Source organism: Jaculus jaculus, chromosome 9 (genome assembly GCF_020740685.1).
Source record: "Jaculus jaculus isolate mJacJac1 chromosome 9, mJacJac1.mat.Y.cur, whole genome shotgun sequence".
Classification (NCBI taxonomy): Eukaryota; Metazoa; Chordata; class Mammalia; order Rodentia; family Dipodidae; genus Jaculus; species Jaculus jaculus.
This window is the reverse complement of record NC_059110.1, coordinates 27,392,554-27,417,208: the sequence shown is the minus strand read 5'-3', so window position 1 is coordinate 27,417,208 and position 24,655 is coordinate 27,392,554. Positions and strand designations below refer to the sequence as shown.

The window sequence follows — 24,655 nt, the reverse complement described above, 5'->3', positions numbered from 1 at the left end:
CTCTGATTGCTTCTAGGTCACTGAGGAGGGCAAGGTTTCAGAATACCCTGGACGGGAGGTAGCGTCCACAGTATAGGAAGACAGTTTGTCACTTAGTGAAAGGTGGCATTAGAAGTGGAGGGAGCATGTGCGGAAATGGATTTGAAGACCATTTGGATTGGGAAATGGGTTGGTAGAATAAACTACCCGTGGTAGTTTGAATGTACAGCCCCCAATAGACACAGGTGTTTTGTTTTGTTTTGTTTTGTCTTTACTAAAACTTGGATTTCAAGCCACCTGGCTGGAAGAGGATCCTGGGGTCCAGCCTAGGTTGTTTGTGAGGGTGGATCTGATTTCCAACCTGAGGCATGCAGAGTGAGCTCTGGAGTCCGGCTGCTGCAGTATCCTGCGTGCTTGCCTGTGGCTGTCCCTCAATCTGCTTGGATTTGTGAATGGGATCCAGCTTCTTCCGCCACCACCAGCACTTCCCCTGGATCTGTACTCTTCAAATAAATTCCTGCCTCCCCATAAACTATGTATGGTTTGGAAGTTCATCCCAGCAGCATGGAGCTGGCTCCAACACTTCTCTTCATCTGTGGAGAGATGGCTCAGTGAGGAAAGTGCTCGCTGCTTAAGCTAGGGTACCCTTGTTGGAGCCCAAGACCCCTTGTTAAAAAGCCAGAAGCCATGGGGAGCTTCAATAATCCCAGCACACTGATGCAGATGGCACCATGGGAGGCAGAGACAGGAGAGAGCTTCTCACAAGCTTGCTGGGAGTTCAACAAAGAACAGCAGTGCGGATCCCGAGTGAATACCCTTATCTCTAACAGAGGTGGAAAGGCATAGTTGCCCTCTGACCTCTATGCATGTGCTGTGTCGCATGCACCTGTACCCACACATGAACATGCACACACACACAAAATAATTTTAAGTAGGCATTAACCGTTTTCTGGCACTTTGTTTTATTGTATTTTCAAATAGTGTGGGAAAGCTTTCTTAATGGAAAGTTCATAGTAATGCGACATGCAGAGAGTCTTGTCAGTGCCATGTTTCCAACAGTGCATGCCTTCTCTGTGTCTGCCACATTCGGGTGACTCCTGAGATATTTCAGACATTTTCATTATTGCATCTGTTATGGTGACCTGTAATCAAAGACCTTTGACCCTGACTGTGTGATTGTTTGGGGCACCATGAAACACACCTATATAAAACTGATTTTCAAATGCTGCATGTCTTCTCACTGCTCCATGCTCTGCTCCCTTGTCTTTGCGAGACCCTGTTACCCCAAGACACAGTAATATTATAGGGAAGCCAATGAGTGATTTTACAATGGCCTCTTAGTGTTTAAGAGAGAAGAGTTGCATCATGTTAAACTGAAAGCTTCAACCAACATGTGAATAGTGTTTATTACGGGATGGAACAACCTTCGTGCTGCTAAAATCCTTTCAGGGGTCTGGGTAGAAGATTCAACCAGACACAACATTCAGGGGCTCTTTAGAGCAAAGCAAGGAAGCTACAGGAAGTCTGACGTTTACAGAGGCCAGGTCCAGAAGTCCAAGGAAAGACGCTGTCTCCATAGCATAACAGTGTCAGGGAACACAGCAAGATACCAAAAGATCTAACACAGGTAATTATTAAGGGCGGTGGCTGCGGCAGACAATCCAGTATAGACTAAACAGCCTTATATCAGTAGAAGACGCCATCTAGGGCTTTCACAGCTATGGCAAAGTCAATGTCTGTTGTCAATGCTTCAAAGGACAGACTAAATCTCTTGGGAGGGGCAGAGGCAACTCCTACCAGTATTCATATTTCATCCAGAAAATCTGAAGGCCCTGGAGAATTCTACTAAAGTTACTCTAGTGTGCTCTCTAGACAGAGCAATGAAGTCCAAATGATAACACAGCTACGGCACTGAGTGTGTGTGTGTGTGTGTGTGTGTGTGTGTGTATGTGCAATATGTGTGTGGTTTTAACATTTTTTAATTTTTATTTATTTGAGAGTGAGGGAATGGGCACACCAGGGCAAACAAACTCCAGATGCATCAACCACCTTGTGCACCTGGCTTACGTGGGTCCTGGGAAACCAAAACTGGGTCCTTTGCCTTTATAGGTAAGTGCCTCAACCGCTACACCATCTCCCCAGCCTGTGTGTGTGTGTGTGTGTGTGTGTGTGTGTGTGTGTGTGTGTGTGTGTGAAATGTGTGGAGGTCAAGTTTTTGAGGCAGAGTCTCACATTCTTTGCCTCTGCAGATACCAGTTAGCTGGCCCATGAGCTTCCAGATCCTTCTGTGTCTGCACCCTTTATGTAGGCTCAGAGATTACAGACTATAGTGTTGCATGTCTAGCCCTATGTAGGTTCTGTACAATTGAACTCTGGGGACTAGAGAGGTGACTAAATGGTAAAAGGTGCTTGCTTACAAAGCCTATGGCCCAGGTTCAGTTCCCCAGTACCCACGTAAAACGAAATGCACAAAGTGAACCATGTATCTGGAATTCATTTGCAGTGGCAAGTGGTCCTGACATGCCCATTCTTTCTCAATCTATTATCTATCTGTCTGTCTATCTGTCTATCTCTTTGCTTGCAAATAATAAATACACAAAGAATTTTTTTTAAAGGAACTGATCTCAGGTTGTCAGATTCACACAGCAAGGACTTTATGCACTGAGCCATCTCCCTACCTCAGTGCTGACTATTATAAACATGGTTTACTGAATGTGCTGTGTCCACTGCTGAAGCCTACAGCTAAGCAAAGGATTCCTTTCAAGATATTGCTGCTCATGGATGATGTACCAACCAATAAGGCTCTGAATGTATAGGCAGTGAGAAAAGTGTTTCCATGATGGGTAACACAGACATGAAGTGCATCCTACTGGTAAAGGAGTCGTTTGGACTTTTAATTCTTATGAGAAATGCATTCCATAAAGCTATAGCTGCTATGGTGTGGCAGTCTGAATGTGAAATGTTCCCCAGCTCCTCATGTGTTTTGAATATCTGGTCCCCAGCTGGTGGCAATTTGCGATCTAGAGCCTCGCTGGAGGAGCTGTGTTGTTAGGAGCAGCCTTAGGGATGATATAGCCAGTTCCTGCTTCCAGAAGGAGCTCAGTTCACTCTTGCTGCTTCTGCCAGCTGCTGCAGCAAGATGTGATGTTCATCCTCTACTCTGCCCTCCTTTCCCTGCCAGGATGGAGCTGCCCCTGGAGACTACAAGCGGGAGCTCCTCCCATCAGCTGCTTCCAGTCAGATGTTCAATCCCAGCAATGCAAAGTGACATAAGCACAGAGTTTCTCAGATCCATCCGGACAAAGAATTGAAAACTATCCTAAAAGAGCCCGCCATTCCAGATTCCACTGAGAACATTCATGACTCATGGATGGAGGTCCAAATATAAACGCTAGTGGGAGTTTAGAAAAATATTGGTAAAGCCACACATATGACCTTGAGGAGCTCAAGATTTCAGTGGAGGAAGTGATGCAGATATCATGGAAATATCAAGAGAACTTGAAGAGGAGCCTGGAGATACAACAGGAGCGTGTGGTCCCATCAAAGGTGAAATGGGGCCAGGCATGGTGGCGCATGCCTTTAATCCCAGCCCTCAGGAGGCAGAGGCAGGAGGATTGCCATGAGTTCGAGGCCAGCCTGAGACTACATAGTGAGTTCCAGGTCAGCCTGAACTAGAGTGAGACCCCACCTCAAAAAAAAAAAAAAAAAAAAAGGTGTAATGGGAAAAGAATTCTCTTCCTAGGGATGAGCATAGGAGGTGGTTTCTAGAGATGGAAACTATTCCTGGTGAAGATGCTATAGACATTGCTGAAATGACACCAAAAGATGTAGAATGTGACATAAACTTGAATGACAACACAGAGCTGCAAGTTGACAAGATTGAGAGAAAGAGGGGAAGAGAGAGAGATTAAGAGAAAGAGAGAGAAGGCATTGGCAAACCAGGAACTCTTGCCACTGCAAGGGAACTCCATATGCATGTGCTCCTTTGTATGTACGGCATTACGCGGGCTCTGGGGATCGAACCCACAGAGGATCTTATTCCAACACTGTAGCAAACATCAGCTTCCTTAATATGCACTGGTTTTCATCACTCATCTGTATCTGCATGAAACCAGATTTTTTTCCCTAAGATTTAGGCATTGATTTTAGAAACTGGGCAGGGTGGGATATGGAGATACAAAATTTCACTGAAGCATTTCCACATAACAATATCCACCAGAACAGAGAAGATGATACAGTGAGACCGCCCTCTCAGGTGAAATTGGCCATGGTATTTTAGTGATTAAATGTAAGATTTCTATTTCAAATCTGCATGTTCCTTAGAAAAGTAACTTAATCAAAGCCCAATTGTTAATGGTAGGTTAATTATCATGAGTCTTTATTCTGGGAAAACTGGCTAGGCAATCCATTATACAACCATTTATTATGATTACCTGGTGACTCATTATTGCTGACAGCCATATATGGTTTAAATCAACAAGATTTTATTTCTTCACCAGAGAACTATCGAGAGAGAGAGAGAGAGAGAGAGAGAGAGAGAGAGAGAGAGAGAGAGAGAGAGGCATGTTTTCCTAGTTATTTCTATAGCTAAAGAGAATGAGCTCTTAAGGGAAGCAGCCGCACTTAGACAGTAGAGGAAGACTGTACACCTGGCTGACTACACTCCTCCGCTCACTTCCTTTTTTGCCTGCCTTTTCCCACACCTAAGGTGTAGGACATTCATCTCCACCACACCCACAGCACACACCTAGATACTCACCAGAATTGCACAACCCAAAAACAGCTCTACTGTGACCTGGAACAAGCTTGCCACACTCATCTAAAAGTCAGCCAAAAACTCTCAAGGCCAGGACCACCCATTCGGGTGTCCCCAGCCCCAAACCACACTACAGAAAAAGGAAAGCAAGCTTTTAAGTCCAAATATACCTGTTTTTAAAGCCCCATTATAGGACTGGAGAGACAGCTTAGTGGTTAAAGCGTTTGCTTGCAAAGCCAAATGACCCAGGTTCGATTTCCCAGTACCCTTGTGAGCCAGATACACAAGATGGTGCACATATCTGGAGTTCATTATAGTGACTGAAAGCCCTGGCATGCCCATTCTTTCTCTTTCTCTCTCTCTCTCTCTCAAGTAAATAAAATAAAATAATAAGTATTTTAAAGATTAAAAAATAATAAAATTAAAATCCCATTGTAAAAATAACTGTTGCAGAAAGAAGGAGGACAAGAGAAGGGAATTTCAATGAAGGAATGGAACTGAACCTGTTCATCCCAATTCCACTCCTGAATCTGCTGTTTACTTTCACTGAGGGACTGGCAGGTCCAAGGACGGCCTGACTGCATAGCTGTTTGACAGAGTCTTGTTATTTATCCTATTTCCATAGTTCTTAACATTACCATGGAATTACGCCAAAGAGATTTCCGCATTTATTCCTGTTATGACTTTACTATTAATAATTTGAATTTCTCCCTTCAGAAGACAAGTTAGCACAAACCCTAGTAACTAGAGGATTATTAAAGATGACTGCTTGTACATCCCACTTGAACTAAAGTCCAGGTATTAGGAGAAGGTCATTGCAATGGCTTCCAAGAAGGCAGAGCCCTCCCCAAAGGTGACAAGTGTTGCAATTTCTACTCAGTTGCATATAAAGGAGCTGTGATTTTGAGCACAGAATAGTGAACTTATGATTTAAAGCGTGCTTATATTGAAGCAGGTGGTTATATTTCAGATGAAACATTTGTATAAGATGCTTGAGCATTGTGGCATATGTCTGTCATTCCAGCACTTAGGAGGCCGAGGCAGGACGGCCATGAGTTCAAGGCCAGCCTATACTATAGTATTCCAAATTCCCTATTCCAAATAATGATGGTGATGATGATGAGAAGAAATTGGGGCTAGAGAGACATCTCAGTGTGCAGGGATGCTTGCTGGACCAACAAGGGGTCCTGTGTTTGATCCCCAGCACCCGTGTTACCAAGCGGGCCACACATGATGGCCACAGATGCCTGTAAGGCCAACCCAGCCAAAACCCAGTGATGTCAAGTTCAGTGAGGTGCTGCCTTGTCTCAAAGAAGAAGACCAGGGCATACTTCCATAATAATCAAGGGTCTTGCCTGTCTGGACCAAACACTACCCTAGCAACCACTGCTGTATTTCCTACCACTTAGCATTTACTTGCTGTCTGACCCTAGGAAAATCATTTCTTCTCTGAGCAGGTAAGAAAAGTGTAGTCCATAGGTCAGGCTCAAAGTGAGGTTTCCGTAGTTCATCCATGACAGGTCCTTAGGCCAGAGTGTGCTAATTAGCCTGAGCATTACCTCTGGGTTTTGTCAAAGGAAAAAGCCTTGGGGCTGTTGTCCCATACCATGAGTTTGGAGTGGGTGTCGTGGCAGGCCAACCAATAGAGGTTTATGGAGAGCTCTAACACTTGATCTCCACCCTCCCTCTTCCCACAGCTAGGGCTGGAGAGATGGTTTAGTGGCTGAGGCACTTGCCTGCGAAGCCTAAGGGCCCAGGTTAGATTCCCCAGTATCCATAAAAAGCCATATGCACAATGTGGCGCATGTGTCTGGAGTTCATTTGCAGTGGCTGGAGGAGGCCCTGGCAACCCATTCCCCATTCTCTCTCTTTCTCTCTTTCTCTCTTTCTCTCTCTCTCTCTCTCTCTCCCTCTCTCTCTCTCTCTCTCTCTCTCTCTATCTATCTATCTATCTATCTCTATCTCTATCTCTATCTCCCCCTCTTTCTCTCTGTCATAAATAAAGAATAAATACATAAATAACATTTTTTAAAATAACCACAGTGTTGCTACCCCCCAGCTTGAGTCCATCACGGGTACTCCCAGCCACGGGCTGTGGACCATGTCACCCTTTGTCAGCTTCCAGAAATTTGGCAAAATTTCTAGTCAGCTTGGGGAGCCCTCTTTGACATGGACTATTTTGTATGACACCTGCTTCCTATTCTCAGGTGGCTTTTTTTCTCTGCACTGGTCAGAAGGGATGCATTTATTTTACTTCACTCCATTATCTTGAGTCAGAAGCTCTCTAGAATGCATGATTTTTTTCTCTCCATTTTGGGATGGTTTATGCACTTGATAAAGTTTAAGCTCACTGATTTCCATCTTAAGGAATATTCTTTGATTTTTATTAAACAAACAAAAAAAAGAACTCACCACAGTATTCCTGTGATTTTAATCATTGTCTCTATTTAAGAAAAAAAAATCGGATAAAGTACTCCCCCCCACTCCCAAAAAAAAAAATAATAACTTCACTTTTTACCCTTTTTCCTCTCCAAGAATATTTGAATTTTTTAAAGGAGCAAAAGATCAAGCACTATGAGTAAGTGAATTGGGGAGGAAAGAGGGTGATTTGCAATTATTTTGCAGGGAAATGGCCTGCCCAAGCCTGCACAGGTAGCAAGAGCCAAAGTTGAGAAGAGGCTTTCAGTCAAGCTTAGAAAAACAAGACAAGCTCGTTATAGTAATAGGAATGCCTTTCAGCAACTTACAGCAAAAAAAAAAAAAAAAAAAAAAAAAGAACAGATTACGTTCTGATGGTTATATTCTCCAACTGTCCTTTTAAAAAAAACAGGGAAGTTTATGGTCTGTCTTCCTATAGTATATGGTTTGGGAGCTAAAAGCAATTACCCTGACAGCCACCTGTGGGACAAGTGAAAGCCCTCACCATATTACTTTGTTGTTACGTTCAATAGCAAGTGGCATTTAACATATCTGGCTACTAATGGCATGAGTGTGAGGTAATTGAGAAGCTAGAACTGCTTATTTAAAGGGTGGGGATTTAATGTAATTAGGGAACCAAAGTATCTCAGTTTTACAATGGAAAATCTCACGCAAGGCACTGTGGGTCTTTAAGGGGTTCCTCAGTTAAATTCTCCATTATTACATGGAAGTCTCTGGAATTTTCCTTGTATCTAGTGTCTGTCATGGGGTGTCTGACCCTGCAAGGCATGGAGGATCTAGGAACTAGGATGGAGTAAGTGGAATGTTCAACAAGGGAGGACCCAGTGTTTTCATCACACACGTTTTAGGTCGAGAGCCTTCTCTTACATGAGCTCACTGGTCCCAGTAACGTATTTTCCCTAAATGTGCGCCATCGAGATACAATGTGTTACTGACTGAAAGCTGGAAGAGAAAAGGTGGGAAGAAAGGAATTCAAAGACAAAGTACATGACTTTGGATCTCAGCGATCTTCACGTGCAACAGAGTGAGCGTCACAATCCCCACGCCTGTCATCTTCTTGAACTAGCTGAGCCACGACTTTGCCAGATGGTAGTTTTAACATTGCTAATTACTGCTTCACACTTTCTACCAGTCACAGAAGACTTGGATGCTTTTAACGGTGTAAATAAGCACCCCGACTTCATTAAATTGTTGATGGAGATTCATTGACATCGTATGTGGAAAATGAAAGTACAGGGCTAGAACAATGGCTTAGCAGCTAAAGCACTTGGCTGCGAAGCCCAAAACCCCAGGTTCAATTCCCCAGGACCCACATAAGCCAGATGCACATGGTGGCACATGCATGTGGAGTCCGTTTGCAGTGGCTGGAGGCCATGGTGTGCCCATTCTCTCTCTCACTCTGTCTTTCTCTCTGCCTACTTCTGTATATCTTAAATAAATAAAATATTCTTTTTAATAAAAAAAAAAACAGAAAGACAGGGGTTTGAGAGATGGCTTAGCAGTTAAGGCACTTGCCTGCAAAGCCAAAGGACCTACGTTTGATTCCCCAGGACCCATGTAAGCCACATGCACAAGATGGTGCATGACTCTGGAGTTTGTTTGCAGTGGCTAGGTACCGTGGTGTGCCCATTCTCTCTCTCCCCTTCTCTCTCCCTCTGTCTGACTCTGTCTCTCTCAAATAAATAATGAAATTAAAAAACAGAAAGATGAAAGTTCACTGTCAACTAGTCAAAGAAGCAGTAAGGAGAAACAACTCCATCCTTCAACCTGCCACTCATTTACGTACATCGTAACAGAATGAACTTGCATCCATGGTGAGTGGAAACCTTACATGGGAAGGTTGTCAGGGAAAAGGTGGAGATAACGACCTTCACTCCCAGAACTGAGGAGGACCCACCTCAGGGAGGAGAATGTGATGAGAAGATGAGGGAGGGGTCGGGGCAGAGGTCTGGGGAGTTGGCTTAGAGGGTCAAAGCGCTGCTGTGCACACATAAGAACTTAAATTGTTTTTGGTTTTTGTTTTTCCAAGGTAAGTTCTCACTCTAGCCAACACTGCCCTGGACCTCACGTGGTAGCCCCAGGCTGGCCTGGAACTCATGGCCAATAATCCTCCTACCTCAGCCTCCCAAGCACTGAAGGACCTGACTTTTCCCTCCAGCCAATCTACCCAAAGAACAGCTAGAGAAATGAGGGTAATGAGGTAGAAGAGCTATGGTGAGGGACTCTCCTCTTGTGCGTCCCTTCACACACACATTATGGGTGTATTCGTCTGCACACATGTGCACCACACAAGCATGCATACACACATGCCACATGTAGAGACACACAATAAAATTAAAAAGACAAGGAAAGGATGAGCCTTCAAGCAATGCACATGTCAGAACCTACCAGAAACATCTTCAAGCATGTCAGAACCTACCAGAAATGTCTAAACCAGCCTTCCTGCTAACAGTGCTTGATGCCATTTGATGTCTGCATACATGGCATTTGTTCCCTGAGGAAAAAGCACACACTAGACTTTTAGGGTTGACTAATATACTCATTTCAAAAATATAACCTTTTATCTAAACAAGAGCAAAACCCTTTACACTGAGAAAGAGCAACTCCATTTCTTACCAACTAAAGCATTTTAAGTTCCCAGCCAGGATAGAAAATTAGCAATAAAAAAAAAAAAAAACACAAATGAGAACCAAGATTTGAATACCTGGTTTATTGGGGAAAAAAATTCATAATGAAAACCAAAACTGTTAATGCTGTGACTGACAAAATTACAATTTGATATATAAAATGAATTTGTTTTCATTGCGTCAGTATAAATGGTAAAAAAATAATCTATCCAATATATATTCAGAGGAACACATCTCTGAATTCTCCTATAATAGGTCTTACATGAGACATTTGAAGTTTGTTTACCAAGGAACACCAGGTTTTTAAAGTATATTTAGGGTTCTGTTACAGTTAAAATCTGCCGGAGTTATGTCTGTCTGATCAGAGCCCAGTTAAATCTGAGATGAAAAGCTCCAAGACCTGTCTTCTCTTTGAGCTGTCTGGATGGCACTTTTCCAATGCTAATGGCTTTCCTAATGCCTTACTACACGGCATCATCCCATCCGTGAAGCAGGAGTTAGTTAGACCCCGTGCATCTTTCCACCCAGTCTATGCTGGCCCTGAACACAGGGACACAACACAGTACAGACTTGTTAATACAGCATTTTCCCACACCCTCACCCTATAAGCTACATCAAAGGAGAAAATTTCTTCTGAGCAGTTAGGTACTGACAGAGGCCTTGCTGCAGCTGCAGCTTGCTCTGGCTGTGTTTGAATACTTTCCTATATGCCCAAGCAAGTCAATGTGAAGCCTAGCAAAACAGCAATTGTTCAGAATAACCAGAAAGGCTCACATGTGATTGGTATTTAGAAACCATTTTGCTTCTTTAAGAAGCTGACAACTTGAAAATATATGTGTGTGTGTGTATATATATATATATATATGTGTGTGTGTGTGTGTGTGTGTGTGTGTGTGTGTGTGTGTGTATGTATATATATATGTATGTATGTATATATATATATATATATATATATATATATATATATATATATATTTCACTTTGAATTAAGTTTAGAACATTGGTCACTACAAATGTCTCCATATAGCTCTTCTTCTCGTTAGCCCTTAATAGAAACAGTCCATCCTACCTGGAAAAACCAAAAACTTGATCAGATTTTTAAATCTTAGAAACCTTCTCATTTTTACCTTATTAAGTTTCCTGTTCATATTCTTTTTATGAACACGCTATAAATGTTATAGATTTGATATAAGGAAATGTTAGCATAACTAGCGAAAGGAAACAAGCCTCATTTTGCTCCACAAACACATATATAAGAGATGAATATGAAATTATAACACTAGCTAAGACGCTTCATCTTTCGCGCTTATCTCGGCATTTTTGACCAGTCGGACCATAGGAACACTGCCAAAGCAAAGGTCCAACGTGGCTTGGAGACGTTTCCTCCTCTGGGTCTGGGGCTTCTGTCTCAGAGTCTTGCTCCCGCATTAGGCAGACGTGTAGAAGTACCTGGGCTTAGCATTGCCCAGCAGGTCATCTTCGTAGTTGGGGAGGCAGCAGAAGAAGAAAGCACAGCCAATCAGGATGATGGTGGCCGCCCACCCGAAGCCATAGGCCCAGTTATAGATGTAAGTGGTGGCAGGGTTGGAGTGGAGGTTGAAGGTCTGCGTGTACTTCACGGGGTAGATAACCAGGCTGATGATCTGGAAGACGGCTATAGACAGGAGCAGAAAACACACAGCATGAAGGCACAAGTGAGTGAGCGACAATACCCAAAGCTTTTGCCTTTAGCAAGTGTCAATGCATCTTTAAAAAAGAAATCCGGGCTGTAGAGATGGCTTAGCGGTTAAGCGCTTGCCTGTGAAGCCTAAGGACCCCGGTTCGAGGCTCGGTTCCCCAGGTCCCACGTTAGCCAGATGCACAAGGGGGCGCACACGTCTGGAGTTCGTTTGCAGAGGCTGGAAGCCCTGGCGCACCCCATTCTCTCTCTCTCCCTCTATCTGTCTTTCTCTGTGTGTCTGTCGCTCTCAAATAAATAAATAAAAATACTTAAAAAAAAAAAAAAAAAGAAATCCTGGGCTGGAGAGATGGCTTAACCGTTAAGACACTTGCCTGTGAAGCCTCAGGATCCAGGTTCGTTTCCTCACGACCCATATAAGCCAGATGCACAAGGTGGCACATGTGTCTGGACTTTGGCTGCAGTGGCTGGAGGCCCTGGTGCACCCATTCTTTCTATCTGCCCCACTCCCTTTCTCCAATAAACAAATAAAATATTTTTAGAAAACAAAAAATACTAAGTGGCTGGGGGAATCAAGCTAATTGTGACACACAAGATGTGTATTGTGTAAGAGATGGCACATGGGACAATTGAGTCCATGGAGGGAATGAAAAAGGTGAGAGAATTCCTGACGGCGTCTATCCTATTTTCTCTCTCTGTAAGTTTTTCTTTTCTAGGTACTGCATATTAATGCTGTGTAATATGTTCTCTTCCATGGGTGGTTTATTTCACTTGGCATGTTTTCAAGGCCTACTGTGCTTTATAACATCAGAATTTCATTCTTTCTCTGGCTGAATAATTTCAAGTGCATGTATATACCACATTTTGTGTGGCCATTTATTTTTATTCTGGTTACTTTCACAATGCTTCTGAGCTCAGAGGTCACAAATAACATGCTCAACTCCTGGTGAATTCTTTTGGATATATACTTTACCATGAGCTTACTGGGTCAAAGAAATTCCTGGGAGTCTTCAACTTAGGTGAATGCTCTCATGGTTTTTTGTTTGTTTGTTTGTTTGTTTTCCTAATGGCAAATGAAGCAGACATCATCTAGATTTCTTTTTGTTGTTGTTGTTGTTCAAGGAAGGGTCTCACCCTAGCCCAGGCTGACCTGGAATTCACTGTATAGCCTCAAGGTTGCCTCGAATTCTCCACGATCCTCCCACCTCTGCCTCCTGAGTGCTGGGACTAAAGGCATGCGCTAGGCACCATTTAGTTTTCTAAGACACAGGAAAGCATGATGTGCTAAGTGTATGGTAAGGTATATAGTCTTCCTCCTTGGCTTCCACAAGACAGGGTCTCTCAGTGAATGCAGCTCCTGGTTTCACAGCCAGACTGGTTGATTAGTGAGCCCCAGAGGTCCTTCTGTCTCTGCCCTCCTCTGTCCCGCACGGGTAAGGACACCAGGCCACTGAAGGTTAAAGTGAGCCTGAGCTTCCAGGCACGGCTAAGGGCCCCAAGACACAGGAGGTCGCAGCAAGCCTAGACCCCAATAACCTCAGGCCGCTCCCTCACCCCCAGCCAGGGACACCGGGACGTCCTGATAGGACTTAGGTTCCGCTTACCCCAGGGCCTTGTGACCTCTTGCCCCTTGCCCCTAACCGCACATTCCTGTATGTTAATGAGGTATCAGCCAGCAGCATTTGTGCAGCCAATCCCTCTGCGACCCGTACCCCGTACCTTTTCCAGCCGCTGCTTAGACCCTGCGACCCTTCCCCCCAAACCCGTGACGTCACTACATGCATCAGCAGGGCCTTTGAACTAATCAATCCCCTTATGACCCATAGCTCTTCCCACTCTTTCAAAAATGATTTATAGACCCGTTCCCCTGGCAAATAAACGAGCTGTTCTTCCCATCGCACTCACGGTTGCCTGGACACCCCTGGGAGATGGATGTGCAGCTGCCCCAGGGCGGCCAGGAACCATACTCCTCAGCAGAGGGGCACATGTGTGGCCATGCTGGGCTTTTTACATGCGTGATAGAGATTGAACACACATCCCCATGCTTGCCCAGCAAGTGCCCCTGACTGTTGAGCCATCACCCAAGCTGCTAAGCTTTTCTTAAACAAGCTAAACTTTCCAACCCTACAGTATAAAGGCTGGGCTGTGCGTACACTGGCAAGTTTTCTGAAGCCCCTCACTCCCTCCCTCCGTCAGGACTTCTCTCTCCTTACTTGTGTAGCCCTGGACACTTGCTGAGCATAGGAAGTCCCTCTTGACTCACATTTGATGTTATGTAACCCATGCAGCCCCAAGACTTCCTACGAAACTACATATGTACATTGTTACCCAGTTCATCAGCTAGATTTCTGCTCTGGTCCTCCCATGGTCCTAGGTTAGTTACTTAAGAAATGTCATGTGGGGCTGGAGAGATTGCTTAGTGGTTAAGGAGCTTGCCTGCAAAGCCAAAGGACCCAGGTTCAATTCCCCAGTACCCACGTAAGCCAGATGCACAGGATAGCACATGAGTCTGGAGTTTGTTTGCAGTGGCTGAGGCCCTAGTGTTCCCATTCTCTTTATATATACCTGCCTCTTTCTCTCTCTCTCTCTCATAAATAAAAAGTAATTAAAAAAAAAAAGAAAAGAAATGACATGTGGCCTGGATTTCCCATTTTCAAGACCTCTCTTTTTCCCCTCCTCAGAAAAGTCAGTTTCGCTTCTGAACGTAGTTCTGTAGTTGAGATCTTGTTGCTTGGACAGGTATCTGCCTGAAATTTCAAATAGATCTTGCTCCTAAACTCCAGGTTCTTATAGTCTACTACCAATGAAGGTTCATCCTGAGCCCCGCAACCCGCGTAGCCAAATGTCCTCACAAATCACCTATGTTTGAGGCAACACAAGCTCTGCACTGCAGCTTCCAGGTCAAGCCCTTCCTCACCCCACACTGCATGACCTGCCACATCATACTATCACAAGATTCCTTCAATGAGGGAACAGGTTCAGAGACAATCATGTCCCCTCCGCTTGGGGTTAATAGAAGGCTGGGACTAACCACTCTAGACATTACTGTGCTTGTAGGCACAAGCCTGATGATCCCTTGAGTGGGTGCCAGCATGTAGGGCCATGTAAGAGAGACAGAGGCATGTGCATGGGAATTTTGTCACTTGAGTGAGGAGAACATAAGACAGTCTGAGGTACAGGAGGAAAGAGATCCAGGCCCTAAAACACGCTATCCTCTGATACCTCTGCCCTTGGTGACCACTTCCCAGAGCACATCACAAGGCATTCACTGCCATGAGTCTTCCATGGAGAAGAAATGGAACATCCTGTTGGCACCCACTGAAGATAAGAATGAAGACTGGCTGCCCACGGACTTACCTGCCAGGGCCAGGAGGCCTCCGATCACTCTCAGGAAGACGAGCATTTGGGGTCCACACAGGGCAAAGAAGGAGAGGATGAAACAGATGACCAGGATAATGAAGCCACAGAACAGCATGGCCGCGGCCGCTCGTCCCCAAGCTGCAAGACAGAAGAAAGAGAAACTCATGAGATGCATGCGCCACCTTTAACAGCTGCTAATCAAATGTATACAGGGTTTTTTTTTTTTTCTCCCTACAAGCAACATTTGGGGGAAAGGGACAAGGTTTTTGTTTTGTTTTGTTGGGATGTTGGGGGGGGGCGGGGTTGGACAATACTTAAGCGTCTCTTCATGTCAAAGGAAAACTAGGCAACTCATGTAGATGATATTCATATAGCAAGACTCGCTAGTAGTTTTCTCCCATAAAAATTTTGGGCAAATATTTATGCTTCTAAAATGCAAATTCAGCTTTGTGACACTGTTTTCCTATAACGAATTTGCTACATTAATAGGTCAGTATGATTTTTCAAGGTAGGTCTCACTCTAGTCCAGGCTGACCTGGAATTCACTACCTTGTCTCAGGCTGGCCTCAAACTCAAGGCAATCCTCCCACCTCTGCCTCCCAAGTGCTGTGATTAAAGGTGTGTGCCATCACACCCAGCTCAACCATTCTTTTTGGGGGGGGGCGGGCGAGAGTTTCAAGGTAGAGTCTCGCTCTAGTCCAGGCTGACCTGGAATTCACTATGTAATCTCAGGATGGCCTCAAACTTGTGGTGATCCTCCTACCTCTGCCTCCCAAGTCCTTGGGTTAAAGGCATGCGCCACTATGCCGAGCTCAACAATTCTTTATACAAATGTTTAGGGCTGGAGAAATGGCTTTGTGGTTAAGGCACTTGCCTATGAAGCCCAAAGAATCATGTTCAAATCTCCAGGTCCCACATAGCCAGACACAGTGACACAAGTGCATAATGTCACACATGCTCACAAGGGGGCACACATGTCTGAAGTTCATTCGCAGCAGGCTAAAGGCCCTGGTGCATCCATTCTCTTCCTCCCTCTCTGTCTCTCTCTCTCTGTCTCTCTGCCTCTCTGTCTCTCTCTCCCTCCCTCTTTCTCTCTCTCACAAAATAAAAATAATTTAAAGGATATTTACTTATTTATTTATTTATTTGAGAGACAGATGGAGGGAGGGGGAGAGAGAAAGAGAGAGAGAGAGAGAATGCATGTGTCACTGCAGCAAACTCCAGATGCATGTGCTGGATTTGGATTTATGTGGGTACTAGAGAATCAAACCTGTACCAATAGTCTTTGCAAGCAAGTGCCTTTAACCACTGAGCAATCTCTCCAGTTCCTAAAAGCATTTTTGTACTGAACAACCAAAGTTACAAACTCTTGAGCACACTTCAGTGGCTTCAGAGGATCTTTGTTTTACATTAAAATTGGTTTCATGAAAGATAGCCACTGAAAATACATACTCACAGCCAGACAGAGAGGCTAAGTGAAGCAAGTGTGAAGAAGGGAGAGTTCTGCAAGTTTAGTAGAAAAATAACCTTCCTAAGTTTCTGCCTAACTTTTCATTTTTGATGTATTCAGAATTTTGTGTATAAACATTCCTAATCACCGACTTGACCTTAAAAGAAAATGATAGTGAGACAGAAATTGATTTGTAGGTATGACGGTTACCTGGCATCCTTGTCCTGTGTCATTCTACACTGTGACCTCCTATGCCCTTGTCTCCAGAGATAATTGCCAGTCAAGATATGCCCTTGATCTCTATAACTGCTTAAAACTCAGGTCATTATCATCTCTACTTTAAAAGTGGGAATATAGTTAGTCCTTGAGAATTTGCCCCTGGTCACACTACTAGTAAGTAGTCCAGATGGTTTTATTTCCAGTCTGTTTAAATCTAAAATATTACTTTAAAAATCAAAAAGATTTAGAGCTGGGTGTGGTGGCATAGGCCTTTAATAAGCCCTGCACCTGGGAGGCAGAGGTAGGATGACTGCCATGAGTTCAAGACCACCCTGTGACTACATAGTGAATTCCGGGTCAGCCTAGGCTAGAGTGAGATCCTAGTTTAAAAAAAACAAAAATAAAAATGGTCTAACTTATAAAACCATAAAATTCAGCCTTTCAGCCCTTTAAGGTATACAATTATTGAGGGCAGATGTTGCTATATACACAGAGTTATACAACCATCAACACGAACAATTCCAGAACATTTCATCACACCCACCACCACCACCAAATTCCTGTACCATGAGCCATCACTTTTCATTCTGTTCCCCTCACCACCTCTGATTTCTGACAACGCGAATCTGGCTTGCTAAGCATGCCTAGTCTAGACTTTGAACATGAATAGAGCTCTTCTGTGAGCTTGCTTTCATGAGAGCTTCTTTCACTGAGCATAGTACTTTTTAAGGATCATCCATTTTATAGCATGAATGAGAACTTAATGCTTTGTCACAGTTCAACAATATTTCACTATATGAATATCCTGACTGTTGTTTACTAATCCATTTGTTCTTAGAAGAGCATGTGCTCTGAACCTACTATTCTTCATTGCATTTGGAAAGGAGAGTTTTGTACCCACTCTACAGGCCTCACTTCTGCTCCGGAAACTTAGCATGGCTGACAACGTAGTCCCCTCTTGGACTTTGAGTGCTCAGAGCTTTGTATCCAGCAGGACCTTGTTGATAACCTGCCACTGCCTTTGATTCGCTGCACACCAGTCTCTTCATCTGTGACCTCAGGCTAAAAATGCCTGTTTATAAGTTGTGTAAAAATCATTTGTTGCTGGGCTGGAGAGATGGCTTAGCAGTTAAGGCACTTGCCTGAGAAGCCTAAGGACCCAGGTTTGATTCCCCAGTACCCACATGCACAAGGTAGCGCATGCGTCTGGAGTTTGTTTGCAGTGGCTAGAAGCCCTGGTACTCCCATTCTCTCTATCTTAAATAAATAAGTAATATATTTTTTAAATTTGTTGTTAATTACCCAGTCCTCACTGCTCAAAACATCCCTCCTTTGCTCCTGTAATTTCTCCAGGATTTCAAATGGCCATCTTATTTCACATTTTCAAGGCTCCGCACTGTCCCATAAAGACTGTTCTATGGTCAACCAGTGGACCTTCCTAACTTCACCGCTGACAACGCACGTGCCTAAGCTCCCCAGGTCCTTTCTCCAAGTCTTTAGAAAAAAAGAAAGAAAGAAAAAAGAAAACATATATTTTCATGCCTCACAACCATGAAAGACAGTACCCAGGGATCACCGTTGTGTTTCTTACATCCATACTAAAGATTTCTTTTGAATGTTTTTAGTTCACATACAAAACAACTGGTTGCATCATGATGTTTGCATCCAAATACATCATTGCCCTTCACTCATAACTGCTTCCTCACTACTCAGCCCCTCCTCTCCTCTTTCTCCACTGATAGTCTTCTGCTTGCACGTCATAGACACGTGTATGTAGATATTGTTGAATCTAGACTTGGCATATAAGAGAAAACATGTTATTTTGATTTTTTCCTTACCGCTACTTTCTTACTCCCACTTCTCCCTCTCCTTTAGTATGCTCAAGTTTGAGGATAACTGTAAAAACATAACTAACCCCTTCATAAGTGAACGTGGTACTTCTAAAAAGGCATGGAAGTTTCAGTATGTTACCTACAGTCTCATTTTTATGTTTATCTTGTTTTTATTAAATGTCTTGTGTGGCTTTTGGTAACTATTAAGTCTAAATCAATTACCAATTTAAATAAGCAGGGCTGAGGAGAGGGCTCACGAGTTAAAGGTATTTGCTTGCAAAGCCTGCCAGCCCAGCGTTCAATTCCCTACCCACCCATAGAAAGCCATGTGCAGAAAGCAGCACATGCAATTGGAATTTGCTTGCAGGAGTCAGAGGCCCTGGAACAGTCATGCCTTCCCCCACTCTCTCAAATAAATAAATATATAAATAAAAATATTTTTAAGCCGGGAGTGATGGTGCACTTCTTTAATGCCAGTCCTCGGGAGGCAGAGGTAGGAAGATCACCATGAGTTCGAGGCCACTCTGAGACTACATAGTGAATTCCAGGTCAGCCTGAGCTAGAGTAAAACCCTACTTCGAAAAACAAAACAAAATATTTTTAAAAATTCAAATAAAGGGCTGGAGAGATGGCTTAGCAGTTAAGCCCTTGCCTGTGAAGCCTAAGGACCCTGGTTCGAGGCTCGATTCCCCAGGACCCATGTTAGTCAGATGCACAAGGGGGCACACGCGTCTGGAGTTCGTTTGCAGTGGCTGGAAGCCCTGGCGCGCCTATTCTCTCCCTCTCTTTCTATCTGCCTCTTACTCTCTCTCTGTCTGTCACTCTCACATAAATAAATAAAAATAAACCAAAAAAATTCAAATAAAGCCAGGCATGGTGGCACATTCCTTTACTCCCAGAATTTGGGAGGCAGAAGTAAGAGGGCCACCCTGAGACTACATAGTGAATTCCAGGTCAGCCTGAGCTAGAGTGAGACCCTACCTTGGAAAACCAGAAAAAAAAAATCAAATAAGCCAAAACTCATTTTTCTTTCCATTAATTCATTCATAAGTTTAAAATTGTGCTGTGAAAAGGCGAGGTGTCCATATATGCATGCAGAAACATTGTGAAAACACATTGTGAAGCAGAATGTTGGTGTTTAATACAAATAAAATTTCAAAAAAAAAAAAAAAAAAACCTTCCTAGCAGGGTGCATATTTCCAAACTGAGCTTTTACAACCACAGATTAATGTTGTTGTATAATGCTGCTATAGAGAATTATATTAATTTTACTCGTTAATGGACTACTACTTTCCCTGGCATTGTAACTGAAACTCTAAGTATTTGGGTTTCAAGCACTTGGAAGGAACTAAATAAAGGAACTAAGTCACCAACTATCGAACATATATGCAAAATGCACCCTTTGGGATGCTTTCCCTATTACATCAAATCAGCTATTATCTTGCCACCTTAAAATGCTGAGCCTAAAGAAAATCAAAATGGCAAATTAAGCAACATTTTCTCTTGAGAAAAGCTGCGTTGGTTGGAGAACACGTCAAGCCTGCTCCTTCCAGGCTGCAAACACCCACACTGAATCACCCAACCAGCACGTAGACAGAAATCTTGGCATGGCTTGAAGCTCCTAACTGATGATTGACAGATCTTGCCGCACCTCCCCAGGTAAGACACTCCACCTTGGCATGGTGCACAGTGCCAGTCCTGAGCGAGTTGCCACCCACCTGTGTTCTGCCTGAGAAGGGCACTGTGGGCCATCTGGGCTTAGAGCATGGCTATTCTCGCTGCACACATTTTGAAAAGTGAAGATCTCTCTACCCTACGTATCTTTGTTCGGCCTTAGGAACTTCACATGAGCCTGCGGGAACAATTTGCATTTTCTATTATTCTGTGATCCACATTACACCCTCTAACAATGCCGACAGGAGACTTCCATTTTCAAAACTTGTCCTGAATCTACTTCTTTCATGATTCAACAGTTCTTCCAAGGTGGATTTCAGCTTTGTCGATTCTAAACACAAGCCTGTCCTTCCTAACTATTTAATATCGCAGATGTTACTGCTTTTCTTGATTGTGTGTTGGTGGGGGGTGGGGGGTCTTATTGCCAGTTACCATGTCCTGAATTGAGGCCACAAAGACAGGCAGTACTCCATGGGAAGAGCATGCTAGTGCATGTACATACTGTAATTTAATCATATTCTCATCCCATTATCCTCCTTTGTAATCACCTTTTAAATTTGCTATGTAAGAATGTGAAACGGGCTGAAGAGATGGCTTACCAGTTAAGGTGCTTGCCTGGGAGGCTTAAGGGCCCAGGTTTGATTTCCCAGGACCCACAAAAGCCAGATGTACAAGGTGGTGCATGCATCTGGAGTTCGTTTTCAGTGGCTGGAGGCCCTGGCATGCCCATTCTCTCTCTCTCTCATAAGTAGATAAATACACAAAAACTTAAAAGAATGTGAAACATGTACATGTGCAGACACATGAAACATATCAATTAATAAAATGACAACAGCTTACTATCCCATCACAGCATACTCCCTCCCAAAGCTACAAGAGCATAATCCAACGATGAAGTCCTTTAAGTTGAATAAGACCTAATGTAAACAACAGAGTTTGCATTTATTTCTCTCATGCCTGTACTGAAAGATCCAGGGGGCCTAATGATCTTAAAGCATTTGCCAGAATCCTCTCTGACTTGTGCAAGAGTGGCCAACACTGGATGCGTTCTAAGGGACTCACAAGCTGTCTTCGGCAAGCCCGGGTTTGTGCTGAGTTCAGATTCTAGGTGCTGATATACCATGTTTTTCTTTGTGTGTGTATAAACCTACCCTTGTTACTCTCCACCCTGACAAGCCCAAGCTCGCCTGGAGCCTGAAATCCACATAGCTGAAGCTTAAAGTATCTTCCTGCCGAATTACCTGTCAAAACTGGAAAAGAAGTCGCTGGCAATGCAAAAGCATACGTGTGAACGCTCATTCAAGTTTAACTACTCGGGTATTTACAGGTGAAACTCGAAATGATCCTTTCAGTCATAAATCGAGGTATTCATTTTCTTGCAGACAAATAAACATTGAAAAAGCCCGGACAGACATTCACTAGGCTTCATGCTAATTTACCCGCCACTATCATGTAAAAAAAATATATAGATAAATAAACATATATATATATATCTATCTCCAGGGTATAATTTGGCTCATATATGAGGGAAAAAGTTAAAAATTAATCTTAAAGAAATTAATCCTACCACCGAAGAGCATAATATTCTGTTGTTTTATTTGTGTAGTTCTAAGAAATTGTTTACCTGTTTAGAAACATGTGTATAGAAACAGCCATTCACACACCTTCCTCCTCCCTAGGGTGCTTGTACACTGTGATGAGTGTGTGAACATTCTGCAGGCAAGATGAGCTCATGAAAACACCCTTCAACGAGGCCTTACTGAGATCTCTGAGAGGCTACAGTGTTCCCAAGGTGCCTAGATAATCACTCCACAGCACAGGATTACTGAATTCTTTGACATAGGTGTCACAAAACTCATCAATAGGTGCATGGAGGGGTTACATAAAAGCAGTAAGAGACTCAAGATTCACTTGGGAAACAGCACAGGCCGATTCCTACAGCGTTTCCAATCAAACTATGCACTGGACTGGTGTTTACATGACAATGAAAGAAAAAGTTAATATTTCAGACTTCTAATTATAAACAGTATAATAAGCCAGAAACAAAACCCTCCTTTTCCCAATCCATGTACAGTCCTAAATAGGTCTGAGGTGAGACCAGCCACACCCTAAAGGGTGAGCTCACCCTGCAAGGCAAGAAACATGAAAATGGCACTGTGGGTTTCACAAGAGGGCCCCGCAGGAGAAAGCGTGTCCAGGCAGGAGTGCACATCCTTTGATGACTGAGTATTCTCTCGGTTCCTGCGAGTCTTTGAAGTGTAATTATCAAAGTTTGTTTTTGAAAACCCCCAAGCAGACCTGTTAAGTCCCCTACAAGACACTGAGCTTGAGTGAATTTTAAGCAGAAGATACGGTTCTATCACGCCAAAGCAACAGATTCTGTTTAAGAACCTAAAAGTCTTGAAGCGCTAGAAACCAAGACAGGAGTATTTGCGTCAGTGTTTTAGAAAAGAAAACGTACACTTTAAGGAAAACCAGAAACGTTCTAAGGCCTCTGCGTTTTGTCATCTGAGGGTCACCATGCCTCCTTTTCCTCAGAACTCCCAAAGGATCCCACACAGATAAGCTAGCTACGCACAACCACTGCTACAGGGCCCAGAATCACAAATACGCAGACCCTGGCAGAAGTCCTGCGTGAACTACATCGGGGAAAGCATCAAGTTAGTGTGAAAATAGCGAATAAGAAAAGAAGGCACGTGGTGGGGAGGACTTCCTTTCTCTGTTCAAAATGACAAAATTCTAGGCCACGAAAAATCGAACACTGCCAACCCCACTTCAGCTGGAGAGGGGGAGATGTGTCTACTTCTAATTTCAAATCAGATTAAAATAATTTTCCCAGTTGTGCTTGGGGCGAAAGGACACTCCCAGAACAGGCACTCCTCACAGGAACCAGCTCCACAGGTAAAACAATGAAGGCTGGCCTCAAGTCACAACGGCTGGCTAGCGCTTTGCTTGGAAAGGCTTTCTCACTAGGAAAAAAAAAAGTAAAAGTTTCCCTAACTTAAATCAAGTTGAACGAATCCACCCAGGCACCTTTAGGTCAACACTTCCATTGTAACCACAAACCCTTGCCAGAGAAGGAAGGGACATGGGAGGAAATTTCTTGTCTAGGTGTCAACCTTTGCAGTAGCTGAAATCGTATACAGGTAACTGACCAATCCTACGGACCGGGCATTAAGTTTCTTTCGTTTTTTCAGTCTGGTTTTGACCACTTTTATTTGCTGGAGAGTCAGATGAAAAGGTTTTTGGTTTGGTTTGGTTTTGTTGTCGTTCACCCTCCCCACCCCACCCCCACCCCCCAACTTTCCCCAAGCAGCCACTACCCTTTGCGCCTGTTAGGAGCGCCCTCTTGTTCCAGAGTAGCAGGCCGAGCCTGGAGGGCTTCCTGGAGGCGGTGAGCGCTCACTCACCGTAGTCCATGAGGCTCTGACAGCCATCGTCGTAGGAGCCGCTGCCGCCGCCCTCCTGGAAGCATCTCCACCAGAGCGACGACGTCTGCAGGTGGGTGCTCGACTGCAGCCAGCCGCGGCCCGACAGCGCGATGATGTCGAAGGCGATGGCGCTGAGCAGCAGCAGGGGCAGGATCCAGCGGCAGCGCTCGCAGGCCAGGCCGCAGCGCAGCATGTCTGCGGCGGCGGCGGGCACGCACCGAGTGTCCCCCGCGAGCGCGGGCGCAGCCACAAAAGGGGCAGGGGCGGGCTCTCTCCCCCTCCACTCCTCCTCCCCCCCCCCACCTTCCCCCCCCCCCAGGGAGGACGCGACGGCTCAGGGGGCCCCACCTAGATTCCGGGTGACTCACCCACACACAGCCCGCCCCGACCTGCCCCGGCTCGGGTTACACCCGCTGGCTGGAGCTCAACCCTTCCCCCCGCCTCCTCCTCCTCCTCCCCGGGGGCGGAGGGCTGAGGCTGGGCGGGTCATCCCGCGTGCCCCCCACTCCACCCTCCTCCCTCCACCCTGCACACACACACACACACACACACACACACCCTGGGGAGGGGGAGGGGACTCAAAGCCATCGCGATCGTCCCCAGCGCAGAGTGACTCCTCTGCTTGGCACCTGCTGGATCCTCCTGCACACGCGCGTGTTCTGCACTGCGCACCTGGACAGGGTGAGCCAGGCCACACTTCAGTGCAGAGCGCTTTCAGATGGGAGGTCCCAAGCGCGCCTGGTGGTGGGGGGCGGGGGGGAGAGAATACATGCTGGCCCCCTAAGCAGTTAGGGACATGGACACACAAACCCCAGGAGGCTGTCCCTGCAGGCAGACACATTTCCTGCCCAACTCAACTGTGTACCTTGGACCCTGGCTCGCTTTCAGCCTGGCCGTCCTTGGCCTGTCTTCGTTCCTGGTGGGCGGGGAGTTCTGGCCTGGGGAAGCCATGGTGGCCCTGGTGTCTGGCCTCCCAGGCTGGGTCAACAGGGGTGCACTGTGACTTTGATGTGATGCGTGGTTTCACAAATGCTAGAGACCAGACCTGGAGCCTCCCCCCCACCCTTAGACACCCCCCCTCCCATTCCCACCCTCCAGGTAACTGCCTCTGCTTCCAGCCCATTCCCTGACACCATCTCTAGCTAGTGAAACCTCACTCCTCACGAAATATCTCTCTCTCTTTTTTTTTTCTTTCTCTAAATGAAAATCA

The 24,655-nt window shown here is 44.7% G+C and overlaps 1 protein-coding gene across 1 annotated transcript; it reads right to left on the bottom strand.

Annotated features, from left to right (window-relative positions):
- Positions 1 to 10,757: 10,757 nt before the first annotated feature.
- Positions 10,758 to 23,639, bottom strand: LOC101598439 (p53 apoptosis effector related to PMP22). The gene is made up of 3 exons (XM_045158864.1): positions 23,425 to 23,639; positions 14,837 to 14,977; positions 10,758 to 11,455 (listed from the first exon to the last, which is right to left on the bottom strand). The coding sequence occupies exons 1-3, from the start codon at positions 23,636 to 23,638 to the stop codon at positions 11,229 to 11,231; spliced, it is 582 nt and encodes a 193-aa protein (XP_045014799.1). The 5' UTR covers position 23,639; the 3' UTR covers positions 10,758 to 11,228.
- Positions 23,640 to 24,655: the final 1,016 nt, after the last annotated feature.